The sequence below is a fragment of the Cydia strobilella genome, chromosome 11 (genome assembly GCF_947568885.1).
Source record: "Cydia strobilella chromosome 11, ilCydStro3.1, whole genome shotgun sequence".
NCBI lineage: Eukaryota > Metazoa > Arthropoda > Insecta > Lepidoptera > Tortricidae > Cydia > Cydia strobilella.
This window is the reverse complement of record NC_086051.1, coordinates 6,477,806-6,490,708: the sequence shown is the minus strand read 5'-3', so window position 1 is coordinate 6,490,708 and position 12,903 is coordinate 6,477,806. Positions and strand designations below refer to the sequence as shown.

The window sequence follows — 12,903 nt, the reverse complement described above, 5'->3', positions numbered from 1 at the left end:
AATGTCTAGGGTGGGGTGGGGATTTTCCAATCAGTTTGTGACGAATGACGTATCTGATTTCTCATTCCGCTATTTCGCGTCCTATTTATAAACTATGACACATAGTTTTATTTAGTACAGACAATTGAAAAAAACTTTAGGTTTATATGTAAACCTAACTACTTTTATTTATCATTTATTAAATCTTTATTGCACAAAAGAGAAACTTATCGTACAAAAGGTGGACTTAACGCCAAAAGCATTCTTCACTCTACCAGTCAATCTTAAGATTCTTAAGGCAAAGTAGAGAGATTGTATTATATTTAAAAAGTGTTAGGTACCTTGTCTAATCAATGTTCAAGGTTTTTTCTAAAGTGTGTTTATCTATTTAAATGTATTAGTTGAAGTTGATAAATTAAATTTGCCTATTAGCGCTGGCGATAGATTACGTGGAGTTCACTGAACTCGCTACGTATACATAGTTCGTCCGCCATCGGAGCCCCACGTGATAACAAGCGAAGGTTGTTTTTATTCGACAGAAAAGGAATTAGGTAACTACAGCTAAGTATTGGAAAAGTTTTGCAAATTAATTGAATAAGCAGTCTATTAACAACTCTACCATAATTGAGATAGAGTCGGTTTTACGACATTTTATTTTTGAGCGCCCCTGTCCTGAGCCCGTACCATGAGTCACTGACACTGTCAAAACTGGCATATACGCTAACGTCTACGTAATTTACTTTCTATACATCTCGCTCGCACTAATATGCGTGTACGAGCGAGACGCATAGAAAGTAAGATACGTTCTCGAAATCTCGATAGCGTTTATGTCGGTGCCAAAATGGTGGTAGCCACACTGTAGAGTTCACATTTTTGCAGGTGACAATGATATATGTAGTTATTTGTCCAACAAGAGAACATAGTTGGTTTTTCTTGCGAGTGTACTTCGCTCGTGATTCAATTATAGAATCTTTCGCTTTCTCGGGACTCAAAAACACGAGATGTAAAATAACTTTGCTCTCGTGTTGTACATATATAGCTTTTCACCTCAGTAGTGAAAATGTATTCCGAATTACACAGAATAATACAGAGAAACAAAAAAAAATTGTAATAGAAGTATGAAGTGGCAGTTCATGGCCTTTACTAAATTAAAAACCTTCTTTGTAGCTCTTTCCTCACTCCAGGGAGTGACGAAAGTAGGCGTGTTCGAGCTGCTGAGGTGAAAAATTATAATCATATCTCTACCATAGAAATAGATTACGCAAATAACGAAATATAGAAGTTCGAAGTTCTTTGATTAACGCAAAGTATATAGTTTTCATATCTCATGCTCTGAAAGTGGGTCATTGTTGTTCTAAAAAGTGCGCAGAAAGTGATACGTTTCTGTTCTAGTGCAGAAAAGTGGTGTACTCTTCTGCTTTACCGTCCCACGAGCAACTGAGTGGAAACAAAATTGAAAAATAGTGTCTATTTCCCCGGCTGGAACAATTGGTAATTGTTTTAATTTTACTAATCCCGCATCGTAAGTAAATTGTTAAAATAAATTATTCTTGATTTCTTTCGTTGAATAGTATTTACTCGATTTCATAAGGCGGGAACCACAAGGAATACACAATCTTATACACCCACAGTCGAACGTTTGTAGTTTGTACGATACTAAATGGGTTGCAAGTTGCACTGCGTGTGCTATCAAAATCGTTGCAGACTTTTCTTGGCCTAACTCTAGCATTGAATTTTGTGTGACAATTTTGGTCTTTACAAACACAATGTGGCGATTTTCACTTTATAAAAAAAAAAACTTTTATTCAGAAATCTTTCGTACAACTAAAGCTGGTTAAGCAAATCTTGTCAGTAGAAAAAGGCGCGAAATTCAAATTTTCTATTGGACGATATCCCTTCGCACCTACATTTTTTAAATTTGCCGCCTTTTTGTACTGACAAGATTTGCTTGACCAGCTATAAATACATATTGTCTTCTGCCAAACCACACAGTGGTTTGTTGGCAGACGAGGCTCCTTTGTGTTTGTGTTAGCGGTTGATGTAACTTAACTTTATCTTAAACCTAAACTTAACCCTTTACTGCATGCGCAGTCTTATATGGCTGTTTAGTTTTTTACAGCTCTGTTGATAGCTTTTAAAATTTACTTTTAACCAAATCTGGGGGCACGGCAGTGCCCCCGCCAAGTCGAGCAAAACAAAGAGGCACGGCCGTACCATCCTTTTCACGAAGCCTCTCAGGCCATTTTCAACGTCCTGTAATTTTGTGATAGCTAAAGCTAGAACCCTGAATTTTCAGTGACGTACAGAGCATAACATGATAAGATATATTCTCAATAACATGTAATTTGAACATGTAGTTTAAGAATTATTGCATGTTAAAGTTCCTTAGTTTTGTTACTGACACACTCACTCACAATCATCATAAACCTAAGGTACTTCTAGCAGACCCACGAGCTCCAAATTTGAAACGTAATTAGTTTTTAGCGTATTAAGCCAATAAAAACTTAAAAATACTGTAATATCAGTCACGTTTTAATGATTTAATAACTGCACAAGTAAGTTTTTAATCCTATATAAATATATGCGATAACAATGTTACGTTTGCAGTTCCTACAATTAGTAGGTTAAGTGTAGGTACACGACGTTGTACGACGTGAGTATGAATTAAGATGTGTATAATTATGATATGTGTATAAATAGTACGAGTACACGAAAAAAAGGACTGCGTACAAAAAGAGATGAGATCCCATCAAAAACATTACATGTAAAAAGATGCAAGTCTCGCATCGCAGTTCTTGTACTACAAAAGTTTTGAGATGTAATGTGAAACCAAGTCGGTTATTTTAGTCAGTGCCAGGGGGTGTTAAAACCGTAATAATATTAGATACCTTTATTTTTTTAATACATACAATGACTTGGCAACAGTGATCCGCGACTTGGAACGAGCCCAACTTACCCCATGGACAACTCGGGACCGACGGTCCTGGCGCATGAGAACGAAGAGAGCCGACCCCAAATAATGGGAATAAGGCAAAAAGTAAGAAGATACTCAAACAGCCCTGGTCAGTAGGAAAAGGCGCGAAATTTTTATGAATTAAGGGGGTAAGCGTTTTTTCGTAAGTCTCAAACGCTCTTTACCAAAGATAGGATACGGATAGGATTTGGTTTTTATCTGTGGGTAGTGTGGGTTGTCAACGCGATACAGTATACTGTCAAAATGCGCTAATGCTTTTGGTTCTGACCATTTCGAATTATTTGGTCTATTTAGATTTTAGGAAATACATTACGAGTCGTGAGAAGACTTGTATGTGAAGGATATATTGGATCTAGTTCTTAGGTACAATTCGTAAAAATGGGGCGCCGATCAATAAATACCACGAAAAGTGGTAAATACATGAATCCAACGGATCAAGCGAGTAAGTGGATACTATTAGTTTTTTCTCGCATTTTGACTCCTGTTTATATTTGGATATTAGATTATTAAACGTATTATTTGACTCTAGGGAAAGAGGCCAGAAAGAAGGAGTTGAAGAAGAACAAGCGGCAAAGGCAAATGGTTAGAGCAGCCGTGTTGAAAATGAAGGATCCGACTCAGATATTAGAAGAACTACAGAAAATTGATGAAATGGGTGAGCATAAACAGATAAGGGAACATTTGTGTAGTTAAGGTTCCAATCTTAAGGCAAGGAAGAATGTTTAGCTAGAAAAATTGGTAGTGTCATTAAAACTTCCCGGAGTAAGAACATATACTTATCTCTTTCTTACGCTGACACTATTATTGTCACAAAGAAAATAGTAGAAAAAGAAGAGAGCAGATATATAAGATATGGTTTTCCATACTATCAATTTTCATAAATTTTTGTTTTGCAGAATACAATGTTTTACAACCATCACCATTAAATGAAAAAGTACTTAAAGAGAAGAGAAAAAAGTTGAGAGAAACATTTGATAGAGTGCTCAAGATGTATGTAAGTATAGATTTAAAGGAGACAAAAAATATTTGTTTTATTTATACTCAGTGTTTTAAACAAAGTGTGCACTATAGACCTTTATTCATTCAATTCTGCTTTTTAACGCATTGACTGCGAACATTTTCATAGCGCTACACGCGTAGCCAAGTCTAGCGCTTTCCTGCTTTGTAGAGGAAATAAACTACGAACAGAGTGCCCGCCGGGCGGGTTCCCGGCACCATAGAGTAACTTATACTAGAGCGGTACTGTCATAGTAAATTTTGTAACCCCAGTAAATTCACTGCCATCTGTCAACACACTTTAAAACTAAAAATGAAGATTTATAAAAATACGATAAAATGTATTTAAATATGGATAAATGATTTTTTTATTTGCATTAATTATTTTTATATGATTTTGACCCATGTTCTTTCACTGGTATGCGTTAAAATTATAAATAACCATCGAAACAGTCAGCGCCCTCTATACGAATGTAGGCCAAAACTAGTGGCGCCATCTGATCGAGAATCAAATTTTCTTGATTTTCGAGGCACGTTTTTTCCTTAGACTGTATCCATCTATTACGGAGTTATATCTATCTTTGCCGGCACTCAATGTGTTAAGCACAGTGCAAAAATTTTCTCATTGCTGTTTTAATTTTGTGAGAAAGAATTAAAATTATTTAACAAGTTACATATCCATCATAGTTGAAGCTGTTTATTCCAGAAAAGTAATGTGTTTTCACAGTTTTGAATGTTTTTGTCACATAATAGATTTGGATTCATGATACGAAATCCTATTTCGCAGGACAAAGATGATCCGGAAAAATGGGTTGAGCTGAAGCGGCAAGAAATGGAATATGAGAAAAGGAGAGCTCATCTAATTTCATACTACGAGTCTGTGAAATTGGCTCAATCTGTGCAAGTAGATGATATCCCTTTACCTACATTACAAGTGAGTATTGTTCAGTTGTGGTTGCACATATCCGCAAAGAAATTCAAAGGTGTATGTGAAGTCCCTAACCCGCATTGGGCCAGTGTGGGGACTATAGCCATTATCCCTCTTGCACATGAAAGCAATGGGGCTTGTATTATTATTATTATTTGTATCTCATATAAACTCACGGGTATACACATCCCGGTCATTTGATAGGCGTGCGTGGGGATACAGATCCAACACGTAGAGGCCCTTTGGAGAAGTTTTCTGTTATGTAATTAATTATTATTATTATTTTTTACTAGCCTAATTTAGTGTCCCACTGCTGGGCAAAGGCCTCCCCTCGTTTCCTCCACTCGACCCTGTCGTTTGTAGTGTCCCGCCAATCCGGATAAAATGCGTCTAAGTCGTCCCGCCATCTCCTTTTCGGCCTGCCTGCACCCCGGCCAGCACCATCTATGGTGTTCCGTGGGTCCCACTCGGTAACCATTTTGGCCCACCTTTCAGGGTGCATGCGGCAGACATGCCCAGCCCAGTTCCACTTAAGCTTAGCGGTCTGGACACCTACATCTACAATTCGTATTATTATTATTGTTGTTTAATATAAAGTTTTGTAATTTTTACCTACAATGGTTCCATACTAAGAATTTCTGATGGAGGTAATTTCGCTGCCCCCATATTACAGGGTTCTATGTTACATTTTCAAGTTAGTTGAAATTCGACTTAATGTCACTAGTCACTATGATAAAATTCAAATTTCAGTTGGATAAAAGTGAAACATAGAACCCTGTAATATTGGGGCAGCGATTAGTCATAATTTTTGAAAAAAGGACTACAAATATTAATCCTACTTGGAGTTTTCATTATATAATAAAAACCGGCCAAGTGCGAGTCGGACTCGCGCACCATTCCGTACCATTGCGTAAAAAAGGCAAAAAAATCGCGTTTGTTGTATGGGAGCCCCACTTAAATAATATATTTATTTTATTCTGTTTTAAGTATTTGTTGTTATAGCGGCAACGGAAATACATCATGTGTGAAAATTTCAACTGTCTAGCTATCATGGTTCATGAGATACAGCCTGGTGACTAACAGACGGACAGTGAAGTCTTAGAAATAGGGTCCCGTTTTACCCTTTGGTACGGAACCCTAAAAATAAATAGCCATTCATTTCTGGGTAACAGAATACAATATAAAATATTTGTACTTAATCTAAGATATATTTTAATTTATATAAAAAAAATGTGAAATAGTAAGTTTGAATAAAAACTATTTATAAAATATGCAAGGAGTTAATGCAGCTCTTTTCGTCTACTTTTTTAGCAAAAGCATTATTGCTAAAAAAGTAGAACAAAAGAGGAGAATCTACTTGTGGTGTTACTTGTAACTAAACAACAACCTAAGGATGTATTTATTTGTAGATGCCTGAGAACTATGTCTATGGAAATATGGCATCCCAAATTCCAATGCCAATGGATATAGCACCACCTAGCGCGCCAATGAAACCCATTCTCAAAAAGGACTCTGTCTACAAAGTGAGTATGAAAGTTCATTGCCTCAAAGTGATTACCTCATTGGTAATTGGTAATGATTTTGCAACTCACTGTAACTTAGCCTGTTGTAGTTATCTATACTGATGTGCTCAATAGTTTCCAAAATCGCGATGAGGTCAATATGGGGAAGATACAATTTTTGGATTCATAGACCGTCATAAGGTATTTGTTTACGTAAGGTATTTGTTGGTTGGTATGTTGTATTTGTTTAGGGACAGTCAGAAGAGCTTTGCTCCTTCTGTTCTACCGACTTCCTGTAAGCGGAGTATGTGTAAAAACGCAAGGGTTAGAACCAACGAAAAAGCTTGTAGACTGTTTTACCTGATACCTGGGCCGTGTTGCATAATAAACAACAACTAATATTACAAGCGGAACTCCTTTTCTAAGTCCACTTATTAGAAAAGGAGTTCCGCTTGTAATATTAGTTGTAGTTTGTTATGCAACACGGCCCTGATAGACGGTCTTCACCATATTGACCATTTTGAAAATGGACACATCTTTTTTTTCTATTAGATTTCCATACATGTAAACCTTATAAACTGTAATAGGCTCTGTAGGCCGCATCCGGCCTTCACCACTAGAGAGCTTCGTCACTTTTTCTTTAATATATGACATCTATTACAGTTTATCGGTTTAATTTTAAATTGTATTTTAATTTTATAAATTACTACATATAAATTACAGTTTATAATTTATATGTAGTAGTGTGACTACTTAAAAAATACAAATCAAAATATTTAATAAAATTATTTGATTTGTTCCCAAAAGTTGTTAATGTAAACCTTATTCCACTCTAATAAAGTGTAAAATCGCAGGAAAGGCCAGCGGGCGCAGAGGCCCCCGGCGTGCCGCCCGGACCTCCGCCGGACTTCGCGCTGCTGCTGCTAGAGGCCGTGCAAGAGGTGAAGGAGGCGGGCAAGGAGAAGAAGAGTCTGCGGTTCTCGGACTTGCCTGATGAAGGCCCGCCTGGAGAGGTAAGGCAACAACCAAATGCACAAATATGTCACAGTTTCGTTTGTTATTTTACAATTTTAACACGTATCAGTGAAAGAACATGGGTCAAAATCATATAAAAATAATAAATACAAATAAATCATTTATCCATATTGTTTTATTTTTTTCTTTGTGTGTTATCTGTCGTGGCTGGCATCACCGAATGGGCCCTACGGAAGACCAGCGCTGGCTTTATAGCTAGCATTATGCTGAGTTGGGTCCATTTCGTGATGCACACTTGATTATTTCTTCTTTTCTTGCTGTTGTCTGTACATGTTCGTACTTGTGTTGAGATCGTCACGAATATCTTTTATCTTTATCTATATAATTTTTTTCGTTTTAATTTTTTGTTTTAATCGTGTGTCAATAGATGGCAGTAAATTTATCGTGACTACAAAATTTACTATGCCAGTAACCCTCTATCCTATATATTCTCTTTCTACCTACGTATAATTATCGAACCTGCTTACCAAATTTAATGGGAATCGGTTGAGAAATGAGACCTACAGGTCAGGGGTCGGAAACCGGTATTTGCTCCATACAAAAATACCGGTATTATTACGTTCTTATTCGTTCTTTTGTTTATAATTTCATTTTTAATGGGACGTTTTAATAATGCAAAATTGTTTCCTAAATACATGATTCAGTCCTACGTAATGAGCATTAAAAAATTCAAAATATTGGGCTATTTCGGGGTTTAAAAAAAATACCGGTTACGAGCCCTGCCTGTAGTTGAGAATATCCGGACATACGAAAGCATTTTTGCTAAAGCTGAAACGGAGACCTTTGTTAACGCTCGGTCAATTATAATTATTATAGATTCCTTATCTTCTAATTTATCCAATATATTTTTATTACAAAGATCAATGAATTTTCCACAGAAATGTATCCCCATGCCGACAAGCCTCCCCCAAGCTTCAGAGGACTTCGACGGCGAACCGGAACACATGGACCACGACATGGAACATATGGAAGAGGACACGGAGCTGGCGAACAAAGCCACCCCCAAACCGACGTCGCTGCAGCAGAGAATGTTGGCGCTGTCCGGGCAGAATATAGATGACTTTATGAAGGAAATGGAGGAGGTAGGATGTTAAAAAACTTAAAAATATACATTTTCGCTTCTGATGCTCGTAAAGTTCGACTTTAAGTCGTGCGTAGACGACATAAAGTTGCTTATTATGTTCTAGAGCATTAAGTAAAACTATTACGACCCTTATTGACTTAGCAGTAAAGTCCAAAGTCTGACATACAAACTGCCACCCCTGCCAGCGCGTCCCCGACCAGCGTGCCCGGCGCACCCCCGACACTACCAAGTACAATTTTCTTTAGTCTTGAATAATTATGGTAAAATAACCTAAAACATTGGATATTTTTGTATATTTTACTCACAATCGAAGTGAAAAGTAGAGTGATAACTCAGGCATAAATGTCAATTTTTATCCTCGACTATATTGGTCCTCGCTGCGCTCGGAAAATAGAAATGGATCGCTTTATGCCCTTGTTGTACAATCATCAATCATTCTGCACTTTTTCCTCAAGTGCTCTACACTCTTCTTCTTCTACCTAGCGTTATCCCGGCCTTTGCCAGGGTCCGCTTTCCTACCGGGCTTTCTCCACTTTGCGCGATCCTGGGCGTCCTCTTGTGTGAGCCCGTTTACGCTTATATCGGCTTTCACGACATCAAGTGCTCTACACTAATATCCAGAAGTAGAAAGCATAATTTGATGTGGGACCATGTATTTTATGACTGTTATTTTACTCTTTGTCATTCTCAATTTAACTGCTAAATATATATTTTTGCCCGTAATCTCCAAAAAAACCTTTTTTGAATACATACACAGGGTAGCTTTCTTGTTTTTCGATCGCAAAGACCGAATTTTTAAAGTGTGTTTTACTTTTAGGTGCATAGAAAGAGAGAAAGAGATAGAGCGGCGGACTTGAATGCCAGGTACCTTATTAATCTTATTATAGTTTTTATACTATATACCCGTTATGGTTTACTACAAGAGGGCCCGTATATTCTTGTTTAATACTTATATAAATAACACTGCATCGTTCATACTTATATTTGATTTGAAGTAATTTTAACGCCTACATATTTTGATACCTTCAGAAAATCGATATTCTATTGACTTAATTTGTTTTTCATTGGTCTTCTAACATTTTTTAAATATTGTTACGTTGTAATTTTTTTGACACAACAACAGTCAATAGGTAACAATAACAACACTATTCACACTTTATCTTTTTATAGATTGACAGCACTGAAGCGTTCGGGTGGCCATCGCGATAGCGACTCCGATAGCGATAATGAAACGCCAATGCCTCCACCAGCTATGGCAGCTATGCCTCCGGAGTTTATCCTAGAACCCCCCGGCGTCGAGATGAGACAGATGCCGCCTCCGTTGATTCCCCCAGGTACATAAATAACAGCTCTCTTACCGTTGTCATAGGGTTTAATTTGGATTGGCTATAAAGTCTAACTATGACAGCGCAAAAAATTCAATACTGCTAGATATTTACGCGTCTATGCTTACAGACTTCACACTAGAATGCCGTGTGAGGCCGAGGCGGTCAAGATGAGACAGATGCCCCCACCGTTGATATGTTTAAAAGAACTTTATTACCTTTGTAGTAAAGTTTAATTTCGATTGGCTTATGTCTCGCCGCGATAACTAGCAAGCTTGAATACGTCCACCAAGTCACGTGGCTGTGCCTTCGGATTTCATATTAGGATCCCGGGCGCCGAGATGAGACAGACGGCGCCACCGTTGAATCTAGATAGATCATAAAATAGCTCTTTTGCTATTATATTAGGGCAGGAGTTTGTAACGAACTAGAATTACTATAGAAGTCTGACAACTCAAAAACGACCCCACGGGATTGTGCCGCGAGCGACTCAACTGTACTGCGCACATGTTGACAACGTTTTTTTAGCTAAATAAAACGTTTATTGACCAAAAACAACCTTTTTTTAATAGTGGGAAATGGTGTATTGGGCAATATTCAAAGCTGCGACAAAAATATACTCCATATTTATGGAGAAGGTATACTTTCAGTGATGTGTGTTAGTCATATGGTTCGTTTTTCGGATTTAAAAGTGAGAGCTTTGTCCATATATATTCCGTCGCATCGTATTCTTTTGCTCAACATTTGCAGGTCGCCGTACATGTTTTTTGCTAATAACTATTTCTTTATGGGGCAGAAGGCGTCCAAAGTAAAACCATGCCTGCTAAGGACCCCGTGTACATCTACTGCAGGTCCTCTATGAATCTTTAAATACATAATTGTAACCTTTTTCCTCCAGGCCTCCGGCCGCCGCCCCTCCTCGTGCCGCTCGGGCCGCCTCCGCTGCGCCTGCCGTCGCGCGCGCCGCCCGGGCCGCCGCCGGGCCCGCCGACCGGCCTCCCGCCGGGCCCCCCGGCCGGCCTCCCGCCGGGCCCCCCGGCCGGCCTCCCCCCGGGCCCGCCGGCCGGCCTCCCGCGCATGCTGCGCCCGCCCGGCCCGCCGCCCGGCGCGCCGCCGCGCCTGCTGCGCCCGCTCGTGCCGCCGCCTCCGCCTAAGCAGATGCCCCCCTCCGTGCTCATGGCCGCGCCCATCATACACAAGAAGGACGGGCCTCAAGGTACTGTGCCGTGGCGATTCGTTAGACATCTCGTATGCAAAATTAGAGTCCGCTCGAAGGCTAATATTTAAAATATACGCACGTAATCTAACCTTAAGAATCATCAACTACCTATATTTACTTCCCAGAAAAACGTTTTGTAAAAATATATATGGGAAGGAACTACGTAAATACAAGGTTCTTTTATTCATGTAAAGTTTTACTCCATAATATGGTAATAGGGCATGTATTTAGGGAAATTACCTATTGCAATCATCTAATTTTGGACGGACTCTAGTTGTTATTTTATTTCCAGGAGCCACAATCACTGCCAAACCCCAAATCCGCAATCTCTCGGCGGACGTAACTCGCTTCGTACCCTCCGCTCTCCGCGTCAAACGAGAGGACAAGAAAGCCAACACGAAACTCAAGCCGGCGATCCAGCGGCCCGAGAGCGTGCCCAAGCAGGCCCCGAGCAAGGACGACGCTTACATGCAGTTCATGAAGGAAATGGAGGGCTTGTTGTAGATGAATGGGGAAGTGGAACTATTTTATGTCACGAAGTCGAGCCCATGATTGAGTTATACCAAACATTCATTGATTGTTTATGATGAGTAGTCTAAGTAATCGTGCGTAGAATTTGAGAGTTAAAGATGTCGCTGTACGGCAACATACAGTCAGGCGCAATTTTTTCTTAGACTATACAATCAATGAAACTATTTACATACCATCGCCGACACAATGAGCTGATCATTCGTAAGTATTAATTGCAACGAGATTAGAAATTTTATAACCTCGAAAGTAGCGGTATCTTTTTTCCTCCAAAATTAAATCTGTGTTACTATGCACTGAATTATAGTGTCGTTTACATATTATTGCACCGCAATATTAGATATCATAGGAACCCTATCATTTCGGAAGAAAAAGTTAATTCCCACTACTTTTGAGGTTAGAAATTTTCTAATTAAAAAAAAATACGGATCTCCCACCACCGCCACCTAGGGAATGCAATCTCGATCTCGCAATTTCGAGATCTCGCGAGATCTCGCACGAATTTTCGAGATTCAATCTCGTTGACAGGAAATCTCGATTATTGCAATATTGGTCGAGATCTCGATTAATGTTTTTGAGATCTCGAACAAGATTGGAAGATTGATCCGTGTGAATTACTTTGTTTTGTGTAATCTTTGACCTTGATGACCTTAGCGACCGACTTTAGCTGACAATAAAAGTAATGTGGCGCGTGCGGAAGCAGTGTGCGGAAGAATCAGGGGAACTTAGCGTATCCATAATTATTTGTATCATTTTTGCTCGCTTACTCTACATTTGTTTGTAAGTTACTCAGTGCTTGCCAAAAATATCAACTTAGCATGTTAGTGCCTAATATTGTTGTTACGCGGTTTCTTAAGTGAAGTTAGTCTTAACTAGGGGTTTAAAATGGCACATGCAAAGTAGCGCTAAGTAAATTTTTATTTATAAAGGTTGGTTTGTTGTTAAATGTTTAAATAATTTGTTGTTTTTATTTTCAAAATATAACATGACTAGTAGAATAGTACATACGGAATTCTTAGAGATTTTAAAATAACACATTTTTAATTACTTTGTCAAATCTCGATCTCGAATGTCTGACGGTCGAGATCTCGAAACACCCAATCTCGTTTCAGATATTTCGTGCGAGATCTCGAATCGCCAATCTTGGTGCGAGATTGCATTCCCTACCGCCATCTGCCGGAGACTGCATCTTGTCTCGCTGTGTTATCGTGAGATAAAATATCTATAAATAAATACAGTGTCTGTATTAAATTAAGTATCATGAAATACAATTATTGTTAAGTATCGAGTTGTTTAACATAAACTACCTCTACCGTTATTTGACTTTGCATAA

General features: G+C 38.7%; 1 protein-coding gene across 1 annotated transcript; it reads left to right on the top strand.

The window, feature by feature from the left end:
- The first annotated feature begins 3,180 nt into the window (after window positions 1–3,180).
- On the top strand, window positions 3,181–12,854 carry LOC134745419 (WW domain-binding protein 11). Its single transcript, XM_063679454.1, has 11 exons — window positions 3,181–3,395; window positions 3,483–3,608; window positions 3,850–3,947; window positions 4,737–4,883; window positions 6,287–6,400; window positions 7,234–7,392; window positions 8,293–8,496; window positions 9,316–9,362; window positions 9,669–9,832; window positions 10,722–11,039; window positions 11,335–12,854. The coding sequence occupies exons 1-11, from the start codon at window positions 3,332–3,334 to the stop codon at window positions 11,544–11,546; spliced, it is 1,653 nt and encodes a 550-aa protein (XP_063535524.1). The 5' UTR covers window positions 3,181–3,331; the 3' UTR covers window positions 11,547–12,854.
- Window positions 12,855–12,903: the final 49 nt, after the last annotated feature.